This window comes from Idiotropiscis lumnitzeri, chromosome 17, assembly GCF_059441095.1.
Source record: "Idiotropiscis lumnitzeri isolate Australia: NSW breed Sydney's pygmy pipehorse chromosome 17, RoL_Ilum_1.0, whole genome shotgun sequence".
Lineage (NCBI taxonomy): Eukaryota > Metazoa > Chordata > Actinopteri > Syngnathiformes > Syngnathidae > Idiotropiscis > Idiotropiscis lumnitzeri.
This window is the reverse complement of record NC_142407.1, coordinates 3,654,418-3,680,541: the sequence shown is the minus strand read 5'-3', so window position 1 is coordinate 3,680,541 and position 26,124 is coordinate 3,654,418. Positions and strand designations below refer to the sequence as shown.

The 26,124-nt window shown below is 39.6% G+C and overlaps 2 protein-coding genes and 1 long non-coding RNA gene across 3 annotated transcripts; 1 reads left to right on the top strand and 2 right to left on the bottom strand.

Moving 5' to 3' along the window:
• Window positions 1-2,683, top strand: LOC148319755 (uncharacterized). Its single transcript, XR_015839654.1, has 3 exons — window positions 1-202; window positions 328-379; window positions 830-2,683. It is a non-coding gene; the product is annotated as an uncharacterized LOC148319755 (long non-coding RNA).
• Window positions 2,684-5,580: 2,897 nt separating this feature from the next.
• LOC148319754 (claudin-15-like) lies at window positions 5,581-9,342 on the bottom strand. The gene is made up of 5 exons (XM_088280330.1): window positions 9,126-9,342; window positions 8,175-8,339; window positions 5,924-6,005; window positions 5,745-5,855; window positions 5,581-5,674 (listed from the first exon to the last, which is right to left on the bottom strand). Exons 1-5 carry the CDS (start codon window positions 9,340-9,342, stop codon window positions 5,581-5,583), a joined length of 669 nt encoding a protein of 222 aa, XP_088136456.1.
• Window positions 9,343-14,674: 5,332 nt separating this feature from the next.
• Window positions 14,675-26,107, bottom strand: grk1b (G protein-coupled receptor kinase 1 b). The gene is made up of 8 exons (XM_088280328.1): window positions 25,949-26,107; window positions 22,944-23,656; window positions 20,637-20,764; window positions 19,562-19,719; window positions 16,857-16,940; window positions 16,637-16,761; window positions 16,357-16,558; window positions 14,675-15,565 (listed from the first exon to the last, which is right to left on the bottom strand). Exons 2-8 carry the CDS (start codon window positions 23,640-23,642, stop codon window positions 15,282-15,284), a joined length of 1,680 nt encoding a protein of 559 aa, XP_088136454.1. The 5' UTR covers window positions 23,643-23,656; window positions 25,949-26,107; the 3' UTR covers window positions 14,675-15,281.
• Window positions 26,108-26,124: the final 17 nt, after the last annotated feature.

Sequence of the window (26,124 nt, the reverse complement as noted above, 5' to 3'; positions counted from 1 at the left end):
GGACAATCCGGGCGGGATGATTCCGATTTCCCACCTTCCTCGAATGCAGTACTAGGACTACAGTCAGGGGCCGAGTGAGCTGAACGTGTGAAGTGCACTCAACGTGACTCCAGTACTATTCTGCTACTATTCTGCAAACATGAACTTCAACATCCGTCCTGTGACTAAAGGAGACTGCAAAGACATATGAAGAATGACAATGGTGAGTGTCGCACGTTCACAATTCATGATGAGAAGAGAGCACAGTGGAAGTTTTACGTGGATGGATAGAAAATATATTAGAAGCTGCATAATAATGCCGCAAGAGCTTTTTATTTTTTTTTCCAGGAGTTGGCCACGTATGGAAAGATGGCTGATCAAATTAAGATATCATACAAAGGTGATAACAGATTCTAATATAATTGTTTAGTTTAGTAATTTAGGATATTAAGATAATGAAGGGGTGGTGGACTGGTTAGCATGATGGCTTCACAGTGCAGAGCTCGAGGGTTGGATTCCAGCTCCAGCCTTCCTGTGTGGAGTTTGCATGTTCTCCCCGTGCCTGCATGGGTTTCCTCCGGCTAGTCTGGTTTCCTCCCACATTCCATAAACATGCATGACAGGTTGATTGAACACTCTAAATCGCCCCTAGGTATGAGTGTGAGCGTGGATGGTTGTTCGATTATGTGTGCCCTGCAATTGACTGGCAACCAGTTCAGGGTGTGCCCCTGCCCCCTGCCTACTGCCCGAAGATAGCTGTGATAGGCTCCATTTCCAAATAGTAGAGAAGTCGATAATTTAGTATTTGTTTATTTATTTATTTTTTTATATTTTATATTTATATTTATAGTTAACCTGTATGACTTAGCACCTGGAGCGTCATGGTTTCTGCCGGAATCCTCTATTTGAATGTCTTATCGCAGAGGTACCAGAAAAGAACAAATCGTCTGGAGGTAAAATGTTTGTATGTTAATTCATGCATCTAAGATGTGCTAATATTTGAATGAAACATTGGATTAATTTTCGTCTATTCACTATTGCAGAAATACATTATGGAGGGGTTATTTGTTTCAAATCGCATAATATCCTTTTATTTATGTTGAAAAAAAATGTCAAAACAACATCTAAATTGTAACAATCACTTTGCTGGTAGTTTTAGCCATCAGCTGACACGCTCAATCCTCATGAGGATTGCGGGTGTGCTGGACATTATCACATCTGTCTTAGAGCAGTAGGCGGGGTAGACCCCGAACTGTTTGCAAAGCCAATCGGTAGTAAAATTACCAAATTGATAGTTTTATTCCTTTTTTTTAATTATTATTATTATTATTTAAGGAAGAAGGAGCTCATTGACCTAGTACAGTAGTTAGTCATGACATGTTTGCACCTTGGGTCAGGTCCTCCTGTGAGACATTTGCAGGTGAAATCTAACTGAATTAAAATATAAATAATGCAGTGGTCAAGTGCAATTATTATTGCATGTCAATCCCAGCCTTGCAATTTGAAGTGCAGTATTTTCTGTCCTCTTATTTTGATGACAGCAGTCTCTTCATGTCCCATTAGGATTCACCACCATTGGATACGGCTTTTATTTTTACATATATAGCTCATGGAAGGGGAGGTCGATGTATTTGGAGGATTTTTATGTGATGCCTGAATTCCGAGGTAAAATACGGGTTTGCAGTGTTGTTAGTAAATATTCACCTCACTGTCAGAAATGGAGGATGAGTCCTTTAGTGTCCTTCAATGTGGAATGTAATCCCTTGAGCTAATAATTTACATTCAATAAGACGGTAGCTTTTCAAGGAAGATTTATTTTAGTATAACACTTTTTGTGTTGGTTTATCACATGCAATCCTGATTAAATAAATGTACATTTGTGTTTGTAAAATGAAAATTTCAAATTCAAGGGGTGTTGTTATTTTTGCAAGATACCGTTGTAAGGCAATGCCTTTTAAACACACCACCTTTTTATATTTAGAGTCAAGTTTGGAGCGTACATATTTTCTGCCTCATCAGTTTATTGACGTCTTTGTCACGATTTGGCATTGGAAACTGTCTACTTAGCACTATTGCTAAGGTATGATTGCTGTAGACCAGGGGTCTCAAACTAAATTTACCTGGGGGCCACTAGAGGCAGACTCTGGGTGAGGCTGGGCCGCATCAGGTTTTCCGCAAGAAAAAAATAAAAAAAATCTAATCTTCTCAAATGTCTTTATTTTTATTTTTTAACACAAAATAAGATTTAAAAATAAATAAGGAATTAATAAGAAAATAAATAAGGAATTAATAAGAAAATTAATCCATAATAAATAATAATAATAATAATAATAATGAGTCAAATGTCTGTATTAACAGTTCTTTAATCTTCTTCTGAACATGAATTGTCCTGAACATGAGTGGAACATTCATCAATCAAACCCCTACTAAAACATCGAAAAAAAATTACAATCCTACCCTCGTTTTAAAGCTGAAGATGTGCCCAACAATAATCCGCGGTTCAATTTTATCCACTGTGACCAGGTAATCCTACATTTTATAATTAGTCCCGTCTGTGCTAGTGCTGATGCAAAGCTCCGTCAGACTGCACATCCTGTTCGCGCATGGGTCTCCTGTCAATCAAATCAAAATCTTGTCAAATAGCAGAGATCCTAAGCATAAACCATAGTTCTGGGATGAGTAGGCCTACTTCTGTAGTTATAAAGCTTTAATTACACTGTAATTAAAGCTTTATAACTACAGACTGGCACTTTACAGTGTAAAGTGCCAGTCATATCAAATTCGCGGGCCGCACGAACATTAAACTTTCATAATAAGGGGGGGGGGGCGCAAATGGCCGCGGGCCGCGAGTTTGAGACCCCTGCTGTAGACTAAATATAACTCTACCTGCATGGTCAGTCTTAAGCAGAGCAACTCCGGTCCTTGAGGGCCGGTATCCTAGATGTTTTATGTCTGTTTCCCTCCTCCAACGCACCTAATTGAAATGAGGATCTTTATCCAGCTTCTGAAGAGGTTGCTGATGAGCTGATCATTTGAATCACTTGTGTTGGAGTAGGGAGACATGTAAAACATCCAGGATACCGGCCCTCGAGGACCGGAATTGCCCAACCCTCGTGTTAATCATGGACACCTGTGTGCAACTTCACACAGGTAACATGTTTAGACTCGAAAGCACTTTCACATTTGTGCAGGTGGCCAAAGAGAAGCATTGTGCATACCTGCAATTGAACACGTGGGATTGGAACACTCCATCACTCGGTTTTTATGCTGCAAGAGGTGCTCAGGATCTTACTGTCAAGGAGGGGTGGCATGTAATACGTTTTGATGAGCAAAGCCTGGACGATTTGGGAAATGATGTCCCAAAGAATTAAAATATATTTTTTTTTCTGCTCATTAAATCATATATATACATATATTTTAAAATTCTGGCATAAATATTTTCTGCTTTAAATAAAGTTTCAACCTTGTTTGTCTCATTTTTCTCAACTCTGATTATACAGTGTTTAACAAAAAAGTCATGGATTCAGTATCAGTCATAAAAAATGAGAAAAAAAATGATATCATGAAGTAACAGTAGGATTGGGCGTAATGATGCGTTTGCGCCGTTGTGGGATTTAAGTAACCTTTTCGCGGCCAATCCTCACAGCATCCCTCATTTGCATGAAAATCAGGGTGCTCGGAGCGCGGTACACCCAGGTATGCTGCGCTTGACATTTTGTAAACAAAATTGAACTCCCTGCAAGATCTCCCCTTGTGGATGATGTCATCGTCCATGCATTTGACAAGGGCAAGTGGAGACAGCCTTGCACCCTCTATCGGCATGTGTTTGTGAACCGCACCCCCAACAGCGGCGGAGCTGTTAAAATATTTTTAAGATGATAATTATTGTAATTTGGTCGATGAATTGATTTCCACAATAATTTAGACTGATTTTCCCACACTGTTGTCATATTTATGAGTGAAATCTAGTGACATCCACCACACGTCCAGGGAGCGCCTCACACTTATCGGCACCACAAGTTGGGCCTGCTTTTAATCTAAAATCCAGTCTACTTTTTGTTACCGAATTTGCAGATGTGCTGGGGGCCACGGCAGGAACACTCAGTGAGGCGTAACGCGTCTACAAATTTGCAAACACGCTGAGAAATACCATTGGCCTGGCCAATGACAATACACCTGGTTTTATGCTAAGCACAGGCTATTTTCTGTTACCAAATAATCGGAAGAATCAGAGACGAGCCAACTCCATGCGCCGGAACGTCCAGACTAGCGCAACACGGCCCAAAACATGGCAGACTAGACTTGCGCTTGGGCAAAAATGAGGTTTTGCCTGTACGGCAAGCGCATGTGCACCAGTCTATGAAAATAGGCCCTGAATCTTTCACTTTCAGGGTGCTCTTGATTAATTACCATTTTGAACATGAATGAGGAATTTAAAGATAATTTAACGCACTCTTTTTTCACAATTCAAAATTTAATCTGGCTCACTGGGTTGGTCCGAGAAGTCAGAAATTAATCAAACATAACATTCAACCACTAGAAATGTTTTCCTCTACATGACTGCATGTAAACATAATTTTAAATATTAAGAAATAATACTGTGCTTAAAGATTAACGTATCAGTAAATTTGAAAAGTAATGACTTCTATTTTAGCATATATCAAGATATTCTATGAACAAGTGGATAACCATAACAGAGCCGTCACAATTTTAGTAGTGGGAAAAAAATTAGATTATATCATATCATATTATATCATAATAATAAGATGGTCCAGTTGTGCTTCCACGCTTACAGTTAGTAAAGGTAACATTTATTCATTCATTTATTTATTATTAAACAAACCTAGTTGTGATTTAACGTTTTTCCCACAGGGGGCATCATCACCAAATAGAACTTTTGAGGTGAGGCACACACTTGTTTACATCTACTGACTGTACGTTGTAATTAAGTGCCATCGAATAGAAACCCCCATCAGAATTGCTCCAAAAAATTTTTTATTTGTTTACAAAACAATGCAAATTACAGAAGCAAAAGTGTATTTCCCCATATGACAGATATGTCATAAATATAAATATGTTCCCTTAATACATCAAATTCACAGTGATCTTACTTTTAGTTTTTTTTTGCTCAACCTTATTGTGAAAGGGTTGTTGGGATGACATCTAAAATTTCAGTCAGGATGTTTGATTCCATAACATTTGAAGAGAAAACACACGTTTACTTTCCTCTATTTGTGTGAAAAATAAATAAATACAAAGTTAATTATTGTAATATATCTTGATCATGTTTTGGAAAAAATCACTTGTTTTCAATCCACCACTACTTCCATGCAGGTTCCTAATGCACAGTAGCTATTATACTGATCATGTTGTCATTGCTCTTTAGATACTGTTATCTTTACTGCTACACGACTGTCCTGTAATAGTCAGTACTTTAGAATGGCAGCATAAAGATCACTGTGCATTAACGTTACAACTTATAGTTCAAAATGAGTACCAAAAAAGGGTTCAGATTTGAGTGCACATTTCAATATTTAATCCTGTCTTCTTATTGCAAATGCTTTGTTATGTGTTCAACTCTCCTTGCGCTCCAGTAACGTGTCATACGTAAGCATTTCTTCCATAGTTGCTGGGGGCAGACCGGGATGTAGTGGACAGCACCCGTCCCCGGGAGGACGGCTGGTATGGATAAGGCCTGACAGAGTCAAAAGATGTGGTTAGTCATGCTCACTGTACTCAGGGAAAGTGTTTTCTGTCATACGTACATTTTTTCACCCGGCTCCTTACAACTGCATGAACACATCAGACAGCCACCTCCACACAGAGCAAGTACGGCTGAGGACCAGCCGATGTATAAACCTTCTCCAATCTCGTACCTGTAACGTCAAACGAAATTATCCGATCTGTGTCATGTTAACCTTCAAAATCAATCATGCACGCTCACTTTGTCCCTGGATAGAACTGGTCAAAGAACTCCTGTGTGATGTTGGCTGCATACCAGGACACAGCAATCATGGTGCACATACCTAGAAAAGCTCACAATATGGTTTAAGAATTTTTCATCTTTAATAGAGGCAACATGCTGTTTAAATAAATTACGTTGAACCACTTTCTTGCTTTTGAAATGGGATATTTCCATTTCATTAGCCTATGGGGATAACAATTTGTTAAGTGATGGCTATGCCCTAATTCCATAAGACGTGTCAATTTTCATCCCTTCTGGACAAAAAATATGAATCTTTTAATTTGCTTCTGACAACAACTTTAAAATACAAACAAAGGGGTGTTTCAATATGTTCACTTTAGATTTGTATAGTAATGGCTGAAAATAACTATTAATGATTGTTGAGAACAGATTTTCTTCATTGTTTTTGCAACTTTGACAGTGACATGTCGTCTATTCTGTTCTATTACACGCCACTCGTATGTTGCTCTGTATCTACACTGAAACTGTATTTCTTCCTTCTTACAGCATTATTGTCTGGAACTTTACAAACAAGAATAAATACAATTGTTTTCCACAATGTTGTGTTACACAAAGAAACGCTCAATTGCCAGTTAAAAGAGAAGTCTACCCAAAAAATTGCAAAATTCAGCCTCACTAGTACAGCACTCCCATTAAAATTGCAGATGTGGATTATGAGTTAAGTGGTAAACTCCGCCCAGTCCATTTTGCCACTTGCTGTCGACTGAAAATGATCACAGTTGGTCAGGTAACGACCAATCATGGCTCAGCTTTAGAAAAGGTGTGCCATGATTGTTCGTTACCTGAACCCTGAGCAACTGTGATGTCATTTTCAGTCGACAGAAGTGACAAAATGGCCGTCCCTGAGATAGATACAAACGGGTGGAATTTTCTGCTTAACTCATATTCCACAAATGCAATATTAATCAGAATGCCATGTTTAGACCAATGAAGGCACGTAGAACATATTATTGCAAATAATTTTGGGGGGTTGACTTCCCCTTTAACAGACATAAAATGGCTGTTAGTGGCACCACTAAGTAGGAGTAACATTAGTTGTTATTGTGTATGCCTTTAAACAACGACATGCAAATTATTTTAGCTCATTTTAGTGAATGTTTCTCTGAAAGTTCGTATGACTTGAACTATTTTGGTGTGTGGCTTTGACTCATTGCTATGCTTGTGTATGCTATTTTATCCATCAGCCACTTTGTCCTAGATTAGTTGTTCAAACATTCATGGTCCACTCCCCACTGGTTGCGACTCAGTCTGTCTGTTGTGATTCGTTCCCCACTCATAACCTTATTGTTTGACAGTCACACAACAGGAATAGGTTGTTGTGTTCAGAAGATATTATATGAAAGCTACCATTGAAAAAGTACCAGAACCAATATTTTCTTTTTAAAAAACACACACACACACTAACACCCCCCCCCCCACACACACACACACGCACACCCCCACACGCACGCACACACGCATTCATAACTTAATTTAATTCTTAACTTCCCCAACCACTCTCTAGTCTATTGCCATCCCTATAGATTACTACTTTCTTTCCACTTTATTCCCTGTAGAATTCAGACTAGAATATGAATACTGATTGTCAACTGTATTTGGATGTTTTCACTTTGTAAAAGCTAATATTGAGTTAATTTGGTAACATACTCAAATAATTTGAAAAACTGCAGTGCAGAGATGGCCACTCTCACTGCATCACGTTCTGTATTTTACACGGATTGGCCTATTTTAACACTATTTGATAAGACGAGACTTTTGTGTATGAGACTAACGATAACCCTTTGAACTGGCCATCCACTTTAAGATAGCTTGTCTCTTGTATACACAGATTAGAGTACCTGACATGTTAGCTTTTCAGGTGTTGGGGGTAATAATGGGGTGATTGTCATTTTGTCGTATGGAAAGAATTTAAATCTCTATGACAGCTACGACGAAACAATTATTGTGAAACCTACGTTGAGGAGTTGTTTTCAGCCCCTGCAGGTTTGTTTTTGAGCAAGTACGATTACGCAAAAGCCACTTAACCTATTTGCACTTAACTTTATGAAGGGGTGGGGCATAGGAATAGGAGAACATGGTTTGTTTTGATCAAGACATTTTTTTAAAACTCAAATGTTTGTATTTTGTTTCAAACTAGGATTTTTGGCCTTTGTTGACCTGCTCTGTTTTGTATTATTGAAGTTATTCATCCCTCCATCTTTGTTCTTACCCTGTAGTAAGAAGAACGCCCCTCCAATTGCAGCAATCCTCCCCTTCAGAACATAGTTTTCTCCTCCGATTTTCGAGCACTGCATTCCGACCAGAGTTCCCATAAGCCCAAATGTCCCAAACACAATGGCAGCGATCATCAATGCTCGAGATGCTTGTATGTACCCTGCACACAAACATGAAGGTACAAATTGTTTATTGGTAATGCAACACACAGCGACAGCAAAACGAAAATCACAATTGAAGTGGCACTAATAAATAAAATTTGATTGATCAGATATTTGAGTTGTTCAATAACAAACATTTGATTACATGAATCTCTTTGTATTCATAAAATCTATTCATAAAATCAATCTTTAATAATGACAATGGGTTGCAGTGGTAAATATAGGTTGCGCCCCCTACTGGAAACTTACTCACAAACATGAAAGTCTTTAAAAAGAAAAACAAAATCTGAAATGCGACTAAACACCAGCCACAATACAATCACAAAAAATTAAGTATTCTTTTTTTCTACCATTCAGCACACAATCTTGAAAACAATATTATCTTGTGAGCACATGGTCGCTGCGTAGCAACTCTAACAGTTACGAGCTAGAGGCCGTGAAAAAAAACATTCAGTCGTTTTTTTTTTTTTTTACTGGGGTTATTCTCGTTCATCTCCTTTCATCATGTTTTATTTTTATAATGCCCATCTTATATTACCTGCTGTTTACCAAAGATCATCACCTGTTGAGGGATGTGACTGTTTTCAAAGAAACACAGATGATAGTGTGGTCAAGACTAACAAACAACTCAAGAAATCTCATCATCTCCACTGAAAAGTTCAATTAAAATCGCCTTCTGTTAACCTTTCCTAAATTGCTGCGCTGGCTACATGCTACTTTCCACAAATGCTGTTTTTTTTCAACCCAATGTAGTAGCGTAAACGTTAAACATTTCAAGCACATACCGCTTAGTGCGAGCAACGATGGAAAATCGCGGCAGTTGTGAACTCCCGTCGAGTCGGTAGCGCAGGACATCCAGAGATTCTCATAGATGGTAGACGTGGTGATAACGTTTCCGTCCACAGTTGACACTCTCCAGTATCGATTGGGAAGAGCGATCCCGACCATCAACCATCCCAGAAAGCCCAAAAAGAAGGCAAACGCTTCCACTACGGGATTCATAACTCCACGATTTCCTTTGCACTTGATCCACTCTGTCTTTCCAGAAATACTTCTGACAAATGTCGCCTGGCTAAACTATCTTGAAGAACAAACCTGTTGTTTTTCTTTAGCCCAGCGTTCTCTGTGTGATTACTCTATTTCCCAGCAACCCTTGAGCTAGGATGCTTGAGAAACCTCCAAATTAATGATTAATCCCAAACAGCCCACTTATGATTTCCTCTATTATTCGCACATCTCCTTAAGCTTTTCAAAAGTCCGTATGTTTACCCAATTTAAGGGAAGTGAGGTTGAACCTCACCACCTGCTGACTCACGTATATAGACTCAGAGCTATTTGTCACCTCCTGACAGTCGCTTTGAACACTGTCAATAATTCCCAGTCAGTACTGATGGGATCCGAGTCCCAGTTTGGGCTCCTCTACATGAGGGATGATGGGGAACGTCATTGGTCGCGAGGGGTGAGGGCGCATCAACATGTGTGCCCACCCACTGATAAAAAAAAAACAAAAAACATTTGCTCTAAAAAAAAGAAAAAAAAAAAGAGAGACTTTTCTGTCAGCAGGCATTTGTCATAGTTTAAATTGTTACACATGTCCTGCAGACACTGAATATTTTTATTTCCGGATTTGAGGAGATATCTCGAGTGAAATGTGATGATGGACTGGCTTGACATAAATGATCCTTTTTGGATGTGAACATTAAAATGTGAAAGCGCATGAAGACATCAGATCCATAAGGTTGACAAAGACAATTTTGATCCACTTTGCTTATGAACCCATTGATAGAATGGGTATGTATATGTACGTGCCACTCCCAAGACTTGATTAACAGAATTTTTTTCCCGCGTAATTATTTTTTTATGCCCTAATTTTCTTATATTGAATCAAATAGATTCATATTGATTTAGATAAGAGTCGAAAAGGAGCTGTTTGTTGTCTAATTTCAAATTAAAAAACAATGTAAAACGTTGAAGACTAAGGCTCATCACAGCAGTTTCTTTGATGTTAAATTATGCACAGTCAACAATCAATAGAGTATACGGAAATGTCAGGAGGGTGGTAAAAAAAAAGATCACTTTTTCATATACTGTACATTTAAAACTACGGTAATAACCACTCAACAGGTTTTAATTCTAATTCCTATTCACTGAACTTGGGAAGAAAAATTATCTTAAGCAAATACTGTATACGGAATAGAATGGTTTTACTGAAGTAAAGTTGCTGATCTAAATTCTAAATTACAGCAACCATAGTTTTGTCTTTATAATCATTTGCCTCATAATATATTGAGGAAAATACATTCCTTATTCCGGAATATCAAGCAGCACTCCGTTATGATGTTTTAAAAAGAAAGATAATGCACACTCAGCTATTAAAATATAGCTGAATCATCAGCACTTCGGTACTGTACATGCATTTGTATTGTGTGTAGCAGCCTGCACACTCACCATAATTTGAACACCAAATTAGATTTTTAAATGAACTTGAACTTACCTGGTAGGGCAAACAGGGATGGAAAGTCTCGGCAGTTATAGATCCCCGTTGAGTCACTAGCACAAGACATCCACAAGTTCTCATATATTGTGGAGGTTGTAATTACGCTGCCTTCTGTGGTGGATTCTTTCCAATACTGGTCTTGCAATGATACAAAAACCATGATCCAACCTAGAAATCCAAGAGAAAGTGCGGAAATTTCAATAATGTCCCTCATTTTGGAAGTTATGCTCTTTACAAGTAACGTTCTCTATCTAACCAGCCAAGATATTGCCTCTTAAGGAGCTCTAATGGCAACTTCTGTATCTAATGTACATTTTTGGAGTGCACGCAAGTTTTTTTCCCCCACTTGCACTCAAACAAACTGGGACTAATTTGAACATTGATTTATTGGCTGTAGCTACATAATGTCTGCTATTCCCGCCCAAAATTGATTACATTTCACGTGTCTGGCATGTTACCATAGAAATGTAAGCATACAAGGAACTCCCCCCAACACGTCCTTTTTGATCTTGCAGAGGTGAGATCTTGTAAAATACTTTACACTGCTTTATGTTATGCAAATACTTGTAAAATGTACTGTGATTCTTTGGACACTGTTCATATTTGCAGTCTTTTGTAGATCTCCCATTGGAGACACTTTATGTTATATATAAACATTTTATTCAACTTAATTCAGAAGACATTTTGGAGAATTTTATATTTCTTTAAGGACATGAATGTCTGAATGAATGTTTGTATTATTGTCACAATTTTTATCTCTTTTTTTTTCCAAAAAGTTGCCTGTTTTACAAGATAAACTGTGATGTGAGGAATTAGGAAATGTTTTTGTCTATTCTGTGAAGTTGAAATTTCCTGATGAATATGATCTTGTCTCCGTGATTTTGGAGCAATTGGTAGCTTGGGATTTTCGAGAGGTAATTTTAAGTTCGATGAGCAAATACTCATAAATTTACTAGACTGAATAGAGGCCAGAGCACACATTGAAACCTGGGTAAAGAGCAGTTGGTGGGTGATTTATAGGAGGCAAATGTGTCTATTTTAGCACGGGTTAAGCATTAACAAGTAGGAAACACAAAAGATTCATTGAAATTGTTGGCTAGGTACACACTTTTTTTTCTATACTGGAGCATATAGATTTAACAATGATGTCTGTTCTTTTCAAATATTGTATTGACATACTACAGTGTTGCCATTAAAACAAATTGGCCAATATCAAATTATTCTAAAAATCTATGTATTCATTTTTTTTTTAAGAAATATCAGGATATGGAATTCTGCAAAAAGAAGCAGATATTTAGAGGCTTCTTTTTGGGTGTATTTATTTAGATTCATTGTGATACAAAAAACTGTAAGGACCAAAAGTTTATTTTTTTTTAAAAATTTTTAATTTTTATTTTTTTATGGTTTTAGTCTGTATCTTATCAAAAGTAAATTTTCTACTGTTGTCAAGTAATCAGCAGGAAAGTTCAAAGTTCTGTCATATACCTACAATATTGAGCAGACATCCAGGCTTTAAATCATAATCCTTTTTCTGTTAATATTTTATTTCCTTGCCCTTCCCTTCGTCTTCTGAAATGTGCTTTCCTTGTGTCCGCGTTGACCCTGCTTTAAAGGGAAAGTAGCCTTCAGACAAACTTGAAGGACTTTTTGGGGTGTTTCAGACACAGGTGATGCTCAAATGTATCATTAAAAGTGGGATCTGAAATATGCAAGAAGATATAAGGTACACAATTTCCAGCCACAACTTACATGTGCACAATCCATTGAAATCTAATGCAAGAGCCATATCAAAATATATATATATATATATATATATATATATATATATATATATATATATATATATGGCCTCACAGTGAGAGACAGCATCGGGCGTGGGTTCGATCCCGGCTCCGGCCATCCTGTGTGGAGTTTGCATGTTCTCCCCATGCTTGCGTGGGTTTCCTCCGGGCACTCCGGTTTCCTCCCACATTCTAAAAACATGCATGGCAGGCCGATTGAACACTCGAAATTGCCCCTCGGTATGAGTGCGAGCGCGGATGGTTGTTCGTCCCTGTGTGCCCTGCAATTGGCTGGCAACCAGTTCAGGGTGTCCCCCACCTACTGCCCGAAGATAGCTGGGATAGGCTCCAGCACCCCCTGCGACCCTAGTGAGGAGAAGCGGTACAGATGATGGATGGATGGATATATGTATATATATATATATATATATATTTATATATATATATATATATATATATATATATATATATATATATATATATATATATATATATATATATATATTTGTATTTTGATGTATTTTGATATATTTTGATATATTTAGATATATTTATATGGGCAGCCCGGTGGGCGACTCGTTAGCACGATGGCCTCACAGTGCAGAGGTCGTAGATTTGATTTCGGCTCCGGCCTTCCTGTGTGGAGTTTGCATGTTCTCCCCATGCCTGCATGGGTTGTTCTCCGGGTACTCCGGTTTCCCCCCCACCTTCTAAAAACATGCTTGGCAGGTTGATTGGAGACTCTAAATTGGCCCTTAGTATGAGTGTGAGCGCGGATGGTTGTTCGTCTATGTGTGCCTTGCGATGTGTGTATGTGTGTGTGTATATATTTAAAATAGATCATCTTTGTTGGTTGATTTATTGAAAATAAACATTTTTTCAGTATATGTTACATTTAGAATTTGGATGTAGTTTAGTAGATAATTAGTTAATTAGAATTAAATTATCTATACATAATTGTTTTAAATGGAAGAAAATGACATATTAATAGTTGTAAAATTATTTAATGATATAAAAATAAGATGACAGATCTATACAAATGATTAACATGCATCACTTTAAAGTACCACTTATCCTACTGGCGACTATCCAGGCCGACTTTGCATGAATCACATAGAAACTGAGAACCGTTCACTTCGAGTGGGCACTAAACCTGCACAGAACTCAGACAAATGTACCAACTACACCTTCTAAGACTTTCAAACAGGTTTAACAAATACAGTAGAATATTTTTATAATTCCTGAATATATTTACATCTTTTTTTTACCGCATATACTAAACACCTAGCCCATCTCTCTGTTTAAAAAAAAAAATCAATGTGGTCCTAAAGTACCAAAATTTTCCCACCATTTCCATTTCTAACAGTATTTTGGTTACATAATTTATACAATAAAGTATAAATAATAACAATATTTGAAATGTGTATCCCCAGTCTCCTTTTCTCACTTGGAGATGTGATGATATTCTAATTCTAATGATGTATTAGCTAACTATCTTTAAGTCATGAAACTATCCGTTGTACAATCATGCTTGAGATCAAATTTGATTTTCAGTCACACAGTCTGTGAGAAGTTTGCAAAAGGCTTACTTTGAGTTCACTCGCAGCCAAGTGATATTTAAATAGTGTGTATGCCTTGGAACAGTCATTATTTGAGCATGTAACAAGAGTTTCGGTGAGGTCACAGCTTCAATACGTGGAGTAATAAATCAGTATGAATGATCACTATGACTGCAGCTGTTTATGCCTCCATCAGGTGTGCATAAATGTGATTTGAAGACCACTAATGCCTCCTGTGCAGCATTCACTCGGTCGAGGTATGTTAGCATATTACTCTGGTGTCCTGAATAGGTCATAAGAGAACATATCTGACTGTATAAACTGAAAGTAAAGGGAATATGTTAATGTCGGGCCGTATCATATTTCCACGTGACTTCTGTCCTTGTGTGTGTGTTTGTGTGTGCGCATACATGCTGATTTGTAATCCTTCATTGTAGTCACACTTCTCACGCACCAATAGCCTTCACACACCTCAAAACAGTGTCGAGGAACTCATATTTATGCTTAGCAAGATTTTATTAATTGTGCTTCTAGCTATTATATATGAAAAAAGTTGTTATACATTATACTGATGTTAAATACATACTGCTTATAAAGCTAACACAGTCCACACATGCATTGCATTCAAATACATAATTACAAGTTAATGCTAATTACATTTTTTAAACAATGTTATATTCATGTGATACATACATATATTCAGTTTCTGAGAATAATGTACTAAAATACATTTATATGCTTCCTGGTACACCTCCACAGTTTAATAAGAGCCGTTGCCAAGTTGAATTAAAAAAAAAAAAAACAACGATAATACAGTAATGATCAGTTTTAAATAATAATGATAGAATCATTTAAAATGTTCTTCATACCATTTTCAGTCAGCAGAAGTAACAAAATGGCCGCCCACTGAGATGGCTAAAAAGGGATGGATTTTACTACTTAACTCATATTCCGAAAATGCAATATTAATCATAGCTTGCAAAGAATATATTCCTGTTTATTGAATTTTGAGGTTGACTTCCCCTTTAACAGTGGTATAGAATTGCACTGCAAAACTCAGACGTTTTTGATATTTGGATACCCTTATTTAGCAAAAAAAAATCTTTAAAGAATCGCACACCCTCCACCTTTGGCTTCCACATAGTTTGGGTCGAGGTCATTAGGCAACTTTCCGTTCTCAGCCCAGATGTTCAACTCGCCAAACACACCCGTCTCGATCATTTCCTCCTGCCACGGGATCGGAACGTTACCCGAGGCGAAGTCGGTGAAGAACTCTGTGTCTTTATTATCCATGACCACATCTTTGATGGTGCTAAATGCGCCCACGTCGTCGATATCTTTGGCGTAGACCATCCTGGGATCGGGGACAAATGGTGGAGTCAGCATACCTTGGTGAAAATTTGAGAAAAAAAAATTCGATTAATTCATGAAAAAAAATAATACAAATAAATAATCTATTTTTAGTAATTACAAATATATCTTTGCTGGCCTCTCTATTCCAGCGACAATTGAATACACATCCATTACAATGCAGAAGGTAAACTTGTGTTTTCACCTGTTGCCATTCATTCTATGCTGGTGAGCAGTAATATTTTTCAAATGTTAAATGGGTGCCTTGGATCTATAAAGGTTCGGAAACACTCATCTAATGTAGCTGCATTAAAATGCCTCTGCCAAGTTACACTCAACAGACAAGTGATTAGGTACACTTGCACAACATAATGTTTTTTTACTTTGAAATATTTTTACTTATATTCTTTTTATTTTAGAATTTGGATCATAAACTGAATTTATATACCACCTTCCAAATTATGTTTTTAGTCTATGCAAATGGCACTCTGCATAATTTCAAAGTTATCAACTAATAGAGAATCATTTGGATGTTTTTAAACAAACCTCCCCATAATGAAATATGTGGAGTTTCTGACTGACAACTTTCTTCCATGGTAGAAGATTAAGAACAAAACTTTGGCAAAGGAAGTCATCTTTATGCATGATGCCTCATCTTATGCTGCAAAAATTCCTCTGCATGATGGGCATAAATGGAGACAAACGTGTGTAGAACAGTTCATGCAGTATCAAGTAGCTGAGCCTAATCTGTTTATCGTCGTAGATAAGGTGAACATGTGCAGACTTTAAGTTTTCTTTCGTGTGTTGATAATTTTGTGGAATAACTCACCTGCATCCAGACGTCCCCAATTAATCTCCTTAAAAAAGGGTTGGCTCTTGAGCTCAGCGCACTCGTTGTTTTTGAACCCGAGGCGTTTCCCTGGATCCTTTTCCATCAGCCCTTCGCAAATTGCCTTGCACTCTTTGCTAAAGTTGGGCGTGTACGGAACCGGATCGTTTAAAATTCTGCGGGCCACCTCGTCATTCTCCACCTGAAAAAAGGCTCAATTAGCAAATTTGGCAACTTATTCGTGCAGAAGACGATGCATCTTTTTTCCCGTGTCCTCAACCTTCTCTCCTCGTATTCTGAACGGTCCTTTGGCTGCAATCATCTCAAACAGAGTGACTCCCAGAGTGAAATAATCCACTGTGTAGTCATATTCCTTTTTCTGGAGCAGCTCTGGAGCCATGAAGCCTAATAAACCATTTAAGGATATTATATATGAATACTCACAGAGCCCATTATTATTTAAAGAGACATTTTCTGACTTTCAAGGTTAGTCCACTTACCGGGAGTTCCTGCATAACCGGAAGTTTTGTCTTTTCCTGGAGGAAGTTCAACAGCCAGGCCCAAATCTGACAAGCGGACGTGTCCTGAGTGATAAGACGCATGAGCATATCAATGTCATATATGCAGGTAATGCTAAGGGACAGTCTGACGTTTTTATCTTTTTGCGGCATCTCATTCAACCTCTGGAGAAACATTTTGAAGAAGATTAAGTGCAATGTGTCAACTGAAAAGCAGATCTAACTAACACTTTGTCGCGGGTTCCTTTTCGACCTCCTCCAAAACAAATGGCGTAGCCCGAATATGTGCAACAGCGATGTTTATTGTGCAGCCCTTCCAAAGTGCAACACAGTGAAAAGTCCCCAAAAAGTCCCAAAACCCAGAAAAAGTGACAATATAGTAATTTACAAAAATAAGGGTGTCTATCTATATATTTACAAAAGCACTGAATGGAGTTCAACCACAACTACCATGTCAGCTACGTTGCAAAATGCGTCACTGTCTCGCTCTCCAGTACTACCGTCACTGCAGCACCTCTCCTCTCCCTCTTTACAAACAACTCACTCTATATATGATTTGCCCCTCCCCTTGGGCATCAGCTGACATAATTGTCGCGCGAAACAAACATATTTAAGAAACGCGGAAGCTCCCCCGCTGTTTGGTCTTCCTCTATGTCGTGTTATGTCGTGTCTGTTGTCTGCCGCGTCTCGTGACTGGTGAATGTTAAATTGAACGTGCGCGCGTGTGTGTGTCCATGTATCCTTCCATTCATAATAAAACTACCAAGTGTGCACCCTCGGTCGCTCTATTAAAACTGTGACTGATGTGGTATTGATGTGGTGCCAGGTGGGTGCGTATGTATTACACGGGATGGAATTGAATGCATCAATATGGGAATGTGCAGTTCATGCGTGTGCGCATTTGCGTCCCCGGGACCATGCTGTACCGTCCTTATTGACGGAGCTGCTCCGTCACATCATCCCCCTCCTCCAGGAGATTGACGATGTGCGGCAATCTTGACAGGCAGTCTGCCACCACATTCGTTTTGCCCACCTGATGCCGGATGGTAAACTTGAAGGGTTGCAGTGAAAGATACCACCTGGTAAGGCGACTGTTGTTGTCTCTCATGCTGTTGATCCATGTGAGGGCTCTGTGGTCAGTTTCCAGGTCAAACTCACGTCCCATAAGGCAGTAGCGCAAGCTCTCTAAGGCCCACTTTATGGCCAAACCCTCTTTCTCCACTGTGGAATACCTGGTTTCCCGTGGCTGAAGTTTGCGGCTCAGGTAGAGGATCGGATGTTCTTGTCCTGGTTCCCCTTGGGCCAAAACGGCACCAAGGCCGATAGCAGATTCATCCACCTGCACTAAGAATCTTTTCTCAAAATCAGGACTCTTGAGAACGGGAGCTGAACACAGGTGCTTTTTCAGCTTGTCGAAGGCTGCTTCACAGTCCTCAGACCATTCGACAGGATTCTTTTTGTCCTTACATGTTAGGTCGGTGAGTGGAGCGGCAATTGTTGCGAACTGTGGTATGAATCTCCTGTACCAGCCAACAAGTCCAAGGAAGGACCGAACTTCCTTCTAGGTTCGGGGTCGGGGACAGTTCTGGATAGCATCCACTTTATCCATTTGAGGACGCACCTCTCCTCGTCCCAACTGGTACCCCAAGTATCTTGTCTCCTCCCGGGCCCATTCACACTTTGAGGGATTCAGTGTTAATCCCGCCTCTTGGAGTTTCCTCAGCACCACAGACAAGTGTTGGAGATGTTCTTCCCAGGTTTTGCTGTAAATCACCACATCATCAAGGTACGCCGCACTGAACTTGTCACATCCTCGGAGCACGTTGTCCATCAGTCTTTGGAAGGTCGCGGGTGCTCCATGCAGGCCGTATGGCATGACCATGAACTGGAACAGTCCAGCTGGCGTTTGAAACGCTGTGTAAGGACGACTTGACTCCTCCAGAGGAACTTGCCAGTATCCTTTGCACAGGTCGAGTGTGGTAATAAATTTAGCTGCTCCAATCTTCTCGAGCAAGTCCTCAATTCTGGGCATTGGATAAGCGTCAAACTGGGAGATCGCATTGAACATCCAGAAGTCAATGCAGATGCGGAGGGAACCATCTTTCTTGGAGATGATAACCACCGGACTGCACCACTCCAACTTGGAAGGCTCAATGACTCCAAGCTTCAGCATTTCCTCTAGCTCCTTGGCCAGTCTCTCCACCAAGTGTTGCGGAACTCGGTAGGGGCGCTGACGAATTGGTTGTCCTTCTTTGAGACGAATGACATGTTCTACCACCGTCGTCTTCCCTGGGCTGGCGGAAAAAAGAGAAGGCACCGTCTTGAAAATTAAGCACATCTCTGTGACTTGCTTGGGTTTCAGATGTGCCAGTGCAGGCGCATCCGTCGTAGTCGAGGACTCCCGCTCTGCCTCTTCATTATCATCGTCGTCCTCCTCCTTCCTTCCGCGCGAGTAGGACCTCCTTTGGAGCCTGGTTTGAACGCTCCTTCCACTCTTTGAGGAGGTTCACATGGTAAGTCTGTTTATTTTTTTCTTCTCCGGATGGAAAATCTCACAGGTCACTGGACCCATCTTCCGGGTGAAACAAGGACGTGGTTAAAGCCTAAAAGGGGGGTGAGATTGTGCAATGCGTGGTTGTGTTGGTTGTTTGTGCTCTTTGCAAAAATCTTTGCTCCTAAGATCGAACCTGCATCATCGAGTAGCACGTTCTCTGGCTTCAGATCTCTGTAGATGATCCTGTGCTGGTGAAGGTGCTCCAGCCCACAGATGATCTGCGCTGTGTAGAAAGAAGCTCTCGTCTCGTTGAAACCAGGATTTTTTTCGTCCACATTATACATATGAAACCTGATGGAGGAGGGAGAACATTATGCAGCTTTGGAGTCAACTATTTGAATAGTGGTCCAAAGACGTCTTTAGCCTCTTAAGTGTTCTTACAGTCTGACTTAAAGTGTGACGCACCTGACGGCCTAGTGTGTATATTAGCTTTAAGGTTTATCTATACTTGAACTAATTAGCAAACATGGGAGTGTATTTAGGGCAGCGTGCTGAGCTAATTGTTTGTACGTCTGCCTCACAGTTTATTACCAGTACAGTAAAGAGTTAACATGTTTCCTCTTTTGTTTAATTGGTTTTCTCTAGGTGATTTGGCTTCTTCCAGCATCCCCAAAACATGCATGGTAGGTTCAGTGGCAGTTTCCGGCATGTGCACTAAGTGCGGTTGCTCAGGTTGGCTTTTCCCCTCCAAAAAACATGTGAATTTTTTTTTTTCGACATGTAAATCAGTGAGGTTTTTATGGTACACTCCAAAAATTAATATTCCCAAAAACACACTTTAGATATTTTAAGTTTTTCCCATGAAAATCCATGTGGTAAGACAAGATTTCCACTTCTGCACATACTATTCAAATATGCTTTCAAAAATGTTTAATTTTAGTGCTTTCAAATACAACTTAAAAAAATGCTTTGTTTATTAGGGCTAAGAATACATTTTTTTTAAGTGGTTGAAGAAATACATGGTTCAGTGGCCCCTTTCCTGGGGAATGATGGGTAATGCAGTTATTCATCGTTAACATTGACACGTTGAAGCCAACAGGTGCACAATTTTGAAAGAAACGCATAAGAGGAGGAGGAGAAACGAGCAATGGATGCAGATGCAGACAACTTCATTCATCACAGCTATAGTACATTGTTATTTTATGGAGTGCAGCGGTTCCAACTTTGTGTGCATGTGAAAAGCTGCAGTCAGTGTTTGTATAAAGCACCTGAGATCCCCACCGTTCATGATTGTCATAACTAAGCACAGGTCAGTCTTGGTCTGGAAGGCGTAGGCCAGCGACACAATGAAGCGACTGTGGACTTTGGCAAGGATGCGCTTCTCCACAATTGCACCCTAAAAATGGATGAGGACACCATTAGCTGAATGAGCATTGTTACCCTGTACATCCAAAGAGGTGGTCACTTTGAGATCTTTTGAAGAAGTCCTTTGGTAGTATAGTGCTTCACATAACTTATTTTTCTAGCATTGTGTTTAATTCCAACACAGTGTTTCCAATCCAATCTTTCTGGGAAATATTGGTGATGAGGGTGTAGTCGACCTTTAAAGGGGAAGACAACCCCAAAATTTTCTTTACAAAAAAATGTTCTATCCAGGCGCACGAGTCGAAACATGGCATTCTGATTAATATTTTGTTTGCAGAATATGAGTTACCGGAGGACAATATCCAAGATGGCCAATTTTTCACGCTCAGATTATATATTTTTTGAACCGGAAACTGAAATTAGTTATCATTATCTTTTTTATCAATTCATTTTGAAGGAATTAGGATATACGTGACGACTTGAAAAACACTTACTTTTAATTAGAAATAAGGCCATGCCCCCCTTTGCGCTCACCATAGTTTGCTCAGAGTCATTGAAGGGACAGATTACAAACCCTCCATTGGAAATCATTGTACGTTCATTGCTTGTAACGTCCAAAAATGAAGATCGATTGGCACCAAAATTCATGTGGACATCCCTACCTATGACCACTTCACAAATGAAAAGCATTAACCTCTCTGTGGCTGATTTATACGAGAATGAGTAACTGTGGTAGTGAGCAGAGCTACATAGATTATGCTGTTCGCAAGTGGCACACTGCTTCTTTCCTGATCACGGTGACGACACATGGCATAAAAGCACCAGGCGGGATATTTACAGAGACTGAAGTAGGAATGAGTAGACATGTACATTTATTTGGATGAGGATTGGCCCCAGTTTTTTAACTGTATGCGGAGTAACTATAATGCGCCGTTTTATTTTTTTAAATGTAACAGCTCCGGGCAGCGCACACACCACTCTCTGTAGTGGTGACAGAGTAAAATCACATGCCGCTCCACGATGTGCATCGTTCAAGATGACCACCTCCAGGGTTCATCGATGAGGAGTATATGCAAAATCGCCGCCGACTCACGTCTTAACGGTGACAGCTTCATGAATTGGCTGCAAGCAGTGGTGGATGCGAACGCGCATGAGTGGCAACAGCCAGGCATCCTGGGCACCGAGTCGCCTGTAAGAAGCTAATTTTGTTGTGTCGTCTGTTTAGCGACCAAAAGCTGTTGTTACACATGGGGGGGTGGGAGGTGCAAACATTGATGCCTGGCTGCCTCCTCACACAACAAAAAAAATTGCTTAATGTCCAAAATATAACCAGTTGGGGTTCATGTGCGCATTATTGCTCTTGTCGTCTTCAGCCTGTGTAAGTGGAGAATCGATTGCTTCTGCATTTTGGGGATTTTTTGGAGGTGATCACATGAGCTCATTATTTGACGTTAATAAATCCAAACTATTGAGCAGAACGCTTTTATACTTTCACAGGTTGAAGTGGACAAGAGTAGAAATGTACATTTGCATTTTAGTGGCAAAGGGTCGCAGTTTTAGACAAAAGAACTGACAATTTGAGCAATATTACAACACTTGCCTCCCTACTGTGACGTAGACGCTGAAATCGGAAAAAAATAACAAGCTAAGCTCCAAAAGGAGGCGTGCCAATTTATTGTAAATCTCATCACAGAAAAAAAAAAATTTAATCACTACAGAGTTTTTTAGTCCACAAACACAATATTAACCAGAATGCCATGTTTAGACTAGTGAATGTGCATAGAACATTTAATTGCAAATATTTTTTTGGGTTTGACCTCTCCTTTAAGTCAGTTGGTATAGGCCTCAGCTCGTTTTATCTAATTTATCTTGTGAAATTTGCCATTCTGCAGCATTACCACTATGAACCTTTGAACTGTAGACAGCATTAGAATAAGCATCTGCTATTGTGACGAGTTACACTCAGATGACTATCTCAGTAAGTAGTACATTGTTTGCAGTGCTTAGAGTATCATAATCATCATAATCCTTCCCTGGTTATGGAAGCACTCCATTACGCTGAGCTTCTTGCTCTTTAAAAGAGTCACAAACTTCTTTGCACTCAGTAAATACTAAACCTCTGTACTCAGGCCTTTGAATGTACCTGATTGTGTTTTGTGTTTCATATGAGCCAACTTTCTCTTGGTTTATGGTGTTCATTTGTGTTTTACCTCGTAGCCTTTGCGTTTCTTCAGCCTCTTTTTATCCAGCTTTTTATTAGCGTACATTTTACCCGTGGCCTTAGCCTGACAGGCGTACACTTCTCCGAAACCTCCCTTGCCAAGGACCCTGAAGTCCATGAACCACTCCTCGTCAACGGGCTGGCCCTCCAACCATTTGAACTGAACATAACGCAGGAAGTACATGCTCTGCTTGAAGCCAGCCATGGCCTTTGTCTCCAGATGTTTGATAAGCTGTTTCTCGCTCTCTTTAAATAAGTCACCATGGACATTTTTAAAGTCCTCCTTCACTCGGGTGACAGCCTTCTCGTCCAGGAAGCTGCAGAAGTTCTTTGACGCCGACTCGTAGTATTTATTGACCATTTTTTGAGCCTTCTGAACTCTGTCCTTTTCTTGGCAAAGGACATAGTCTTCAAGGTCCTTCCACAGCTCTCCAGCAGTTTTGTGGGTGACTTCGCTCTCCAGAAACTGCTGGAAAAGCCGCTTGCCGATGGGCTCGTTCACGCACATGCTGTCAAAGTTCTTGCCGACGGACGCTTTCATGTGTTCGCAATCTCTGATATGAGGGAGTTTCAGCCTGGCTCGCATCTTTTTGTCTCGCAGGGTAGCTGCAGCCGCGCCATCAACGCTTCCTCTTGCTGACACATAGGCCGAGTTGGCCACCACTGTCTCCAAACCACCGATGTCCATCACGCAACTTTTGTCTGCAACATATACAAAGGATGAGGGTGTCAAACCAATGGGGTACATGCCACGAAAAAGGCGGGACTTCTCCCCTTCTAGACCAAGTGTTTGGGACAGAAAGCCAAGACCTCCCGAGAAAGAGAGCAGCACAGACACACCTGACCAAGACGATGTCCTAAAGGACCAGCTATTGCTGACCTGGCACTCGAGGGAAATTACATAAATCAAACCCAAATCCTTTGTTCTTCTTTGATGATGACGTGGAGGAATTTGATTGAATTATTCGACTTACGTCAGTAAAAAATTAATTAAAAAAGGAGGTAAATCGAGCAGCGATCGCGTTAAGAACACAGCCATTTTGCAAGTGACAGGCGGGAAATAATAATAATAATAATAATAATGCCTTTATTAGTCCCACAATGGGGAAATTCGAGATTCGAACCCAGGCCTCCTGGGGAGACTGGGTCCGGAACGCGGCGCCTTAGACCACTCGGCCATCCTGGCAAATGGGGTGGCTACCTATCTTATTGTAGACGGAGGTCCGTGACATATAGCCAATTTTACTAGCTTTAGTTATTTTTTTTTTAGTTATTTTACCAAGTTTACTAGCGTGTTTCAATGTGATGCTGTTTGATTAATTAAACCTATAATCAAACTATAGACTCACAGTGGTCATGAACTGTATTGCTTGTTTTACCGATCTAATGTCTGCTCAGGTATCTAATACTATTGACAAATAATTGTAAACTACCTGCTCAATAATAGGACTGTTCAACAGCAAATGTTAATCAGAGATGCCTTTATGCAGTGGAGGGTGTTAAAGGCTAATATGTAATCAAGAAACCATGATCATATTCTTCACATTGATGTCCTATTATATCCTAGTGTTGTATTTTCAGGTGAGCGTTTTTATCCAATTAGAATTAGGCTAGCTCGTGTTGGCAGGCAGATTTCATAATAACAGTAGCACGCACTATTGGTCCGAGGCCTTCGGATACAATTGTGCGGGCGTCTACTCTCTGTGAGTCAATGGGCTTTCAGATTTGACGGACAGTTGCGATAGCCAATCAGATCACGAGTTGGTTACAGTGAGCATTCTCGCTGGCCTTTTGCTGAAGGCGATGAACGCGTTTTATAACTGGTGAGGGGGCAGCGCTATGCGGAATCAACACACCAGAAAGTGGTAACTAAAATATGTTCTTACTTTTTTTAAACCACATTGGCCGAGGGAGAGAAAATTGTGGATTTCATTTCAGATACATTTGCGAGGCCATTTTCAAGACGGACCTTTCAAGAGAAGCTAGGTCGTCCAACACTCACTCAGTAGTGCGTGTCTTTCTGTATATTATTCCACCAGGTGTCATAAATAATGGCAATATGAGAGTGATTTATTCAAGTCGGACTAAGTAGGACTTCACTGAAGGCCTAGGTGTGAAATGGACTGCCCGCCACTGTACAGTATTTTCTTCTATCAAAAGTAGATTTTTTTTTATAATGAGGTGGAGATCAGAGGAATATTGCATGTTGCTGTGCTGCACCCTGCTGTTCAACTCCTAAACATACAGTAAATATTGTTTGATAGTGCAACTCAGATTGTGCACTGTACTTTCATTTCAATCATGGATCTGTCTTGGTTAAAAATCTCCCTACACCAGCAACAAAATGGAACACGAAAAGTGGATTGTTTACTTAAAACTTCCTGGGTGTAAATGCCTTGACCTGGATCACTTGTGTCAAGTGATCCAGTGCCTCCTTCTTTCTGCTTAATCCAATTAACACTGACTTTGATACTTGCAATTTACAGATAATTGGCCTTGGTGGTAATTAACCCCCATTCTTGGATTTACTTTTTAAACAAATATAATCTTATAATCTGTTCAAAATCAATGTTTGTGTATTTTAGAAAAACAATAAAAATCATGCGTAGCCTATATTCTGTACTTTATATGCACTAGCCATCCATTCTTTTAGCTCTTTGGAGAAAGTGCTGATGATTGTGAGACCCTCGTGACTGAGGCTTCTTAGAAAATCAGATTTTTAATTTGCTGTAATATTGATTTAGAGAAGGAAAAGTGAGAGCTTGGGTTTTCAAATCCTGGCAGTGCCTCTTAATACGTGTTAATCTAAATTGTAACTTTATTAATAATGACAATGTATAACATATTTTTATGTTTAGCACAACATGGTATTGCATGAGTAAATATCTATTGTTAAAGCATCTTAATTGGAAAGTCGTCAATCTAATGTTTAACAATCCCTTTATTCCCCTCAAGATTACACATCCATATTGATGAATATTGAATTGCACTCACCTTAACTTTCTGCTGCAGAGGCAACTGCTGACCAATTTAATATTATTTTGGTTGCTCCTTGTACCTCCATAAACTGCAGTAAAGGTGGTCTTGAGTAGAGCAGTGCTACTATGTACACTGTCTCGTCATCCCCTCACACCCTGTAGTGAAGGAAAGACACATCAGGTGGGGCTTTA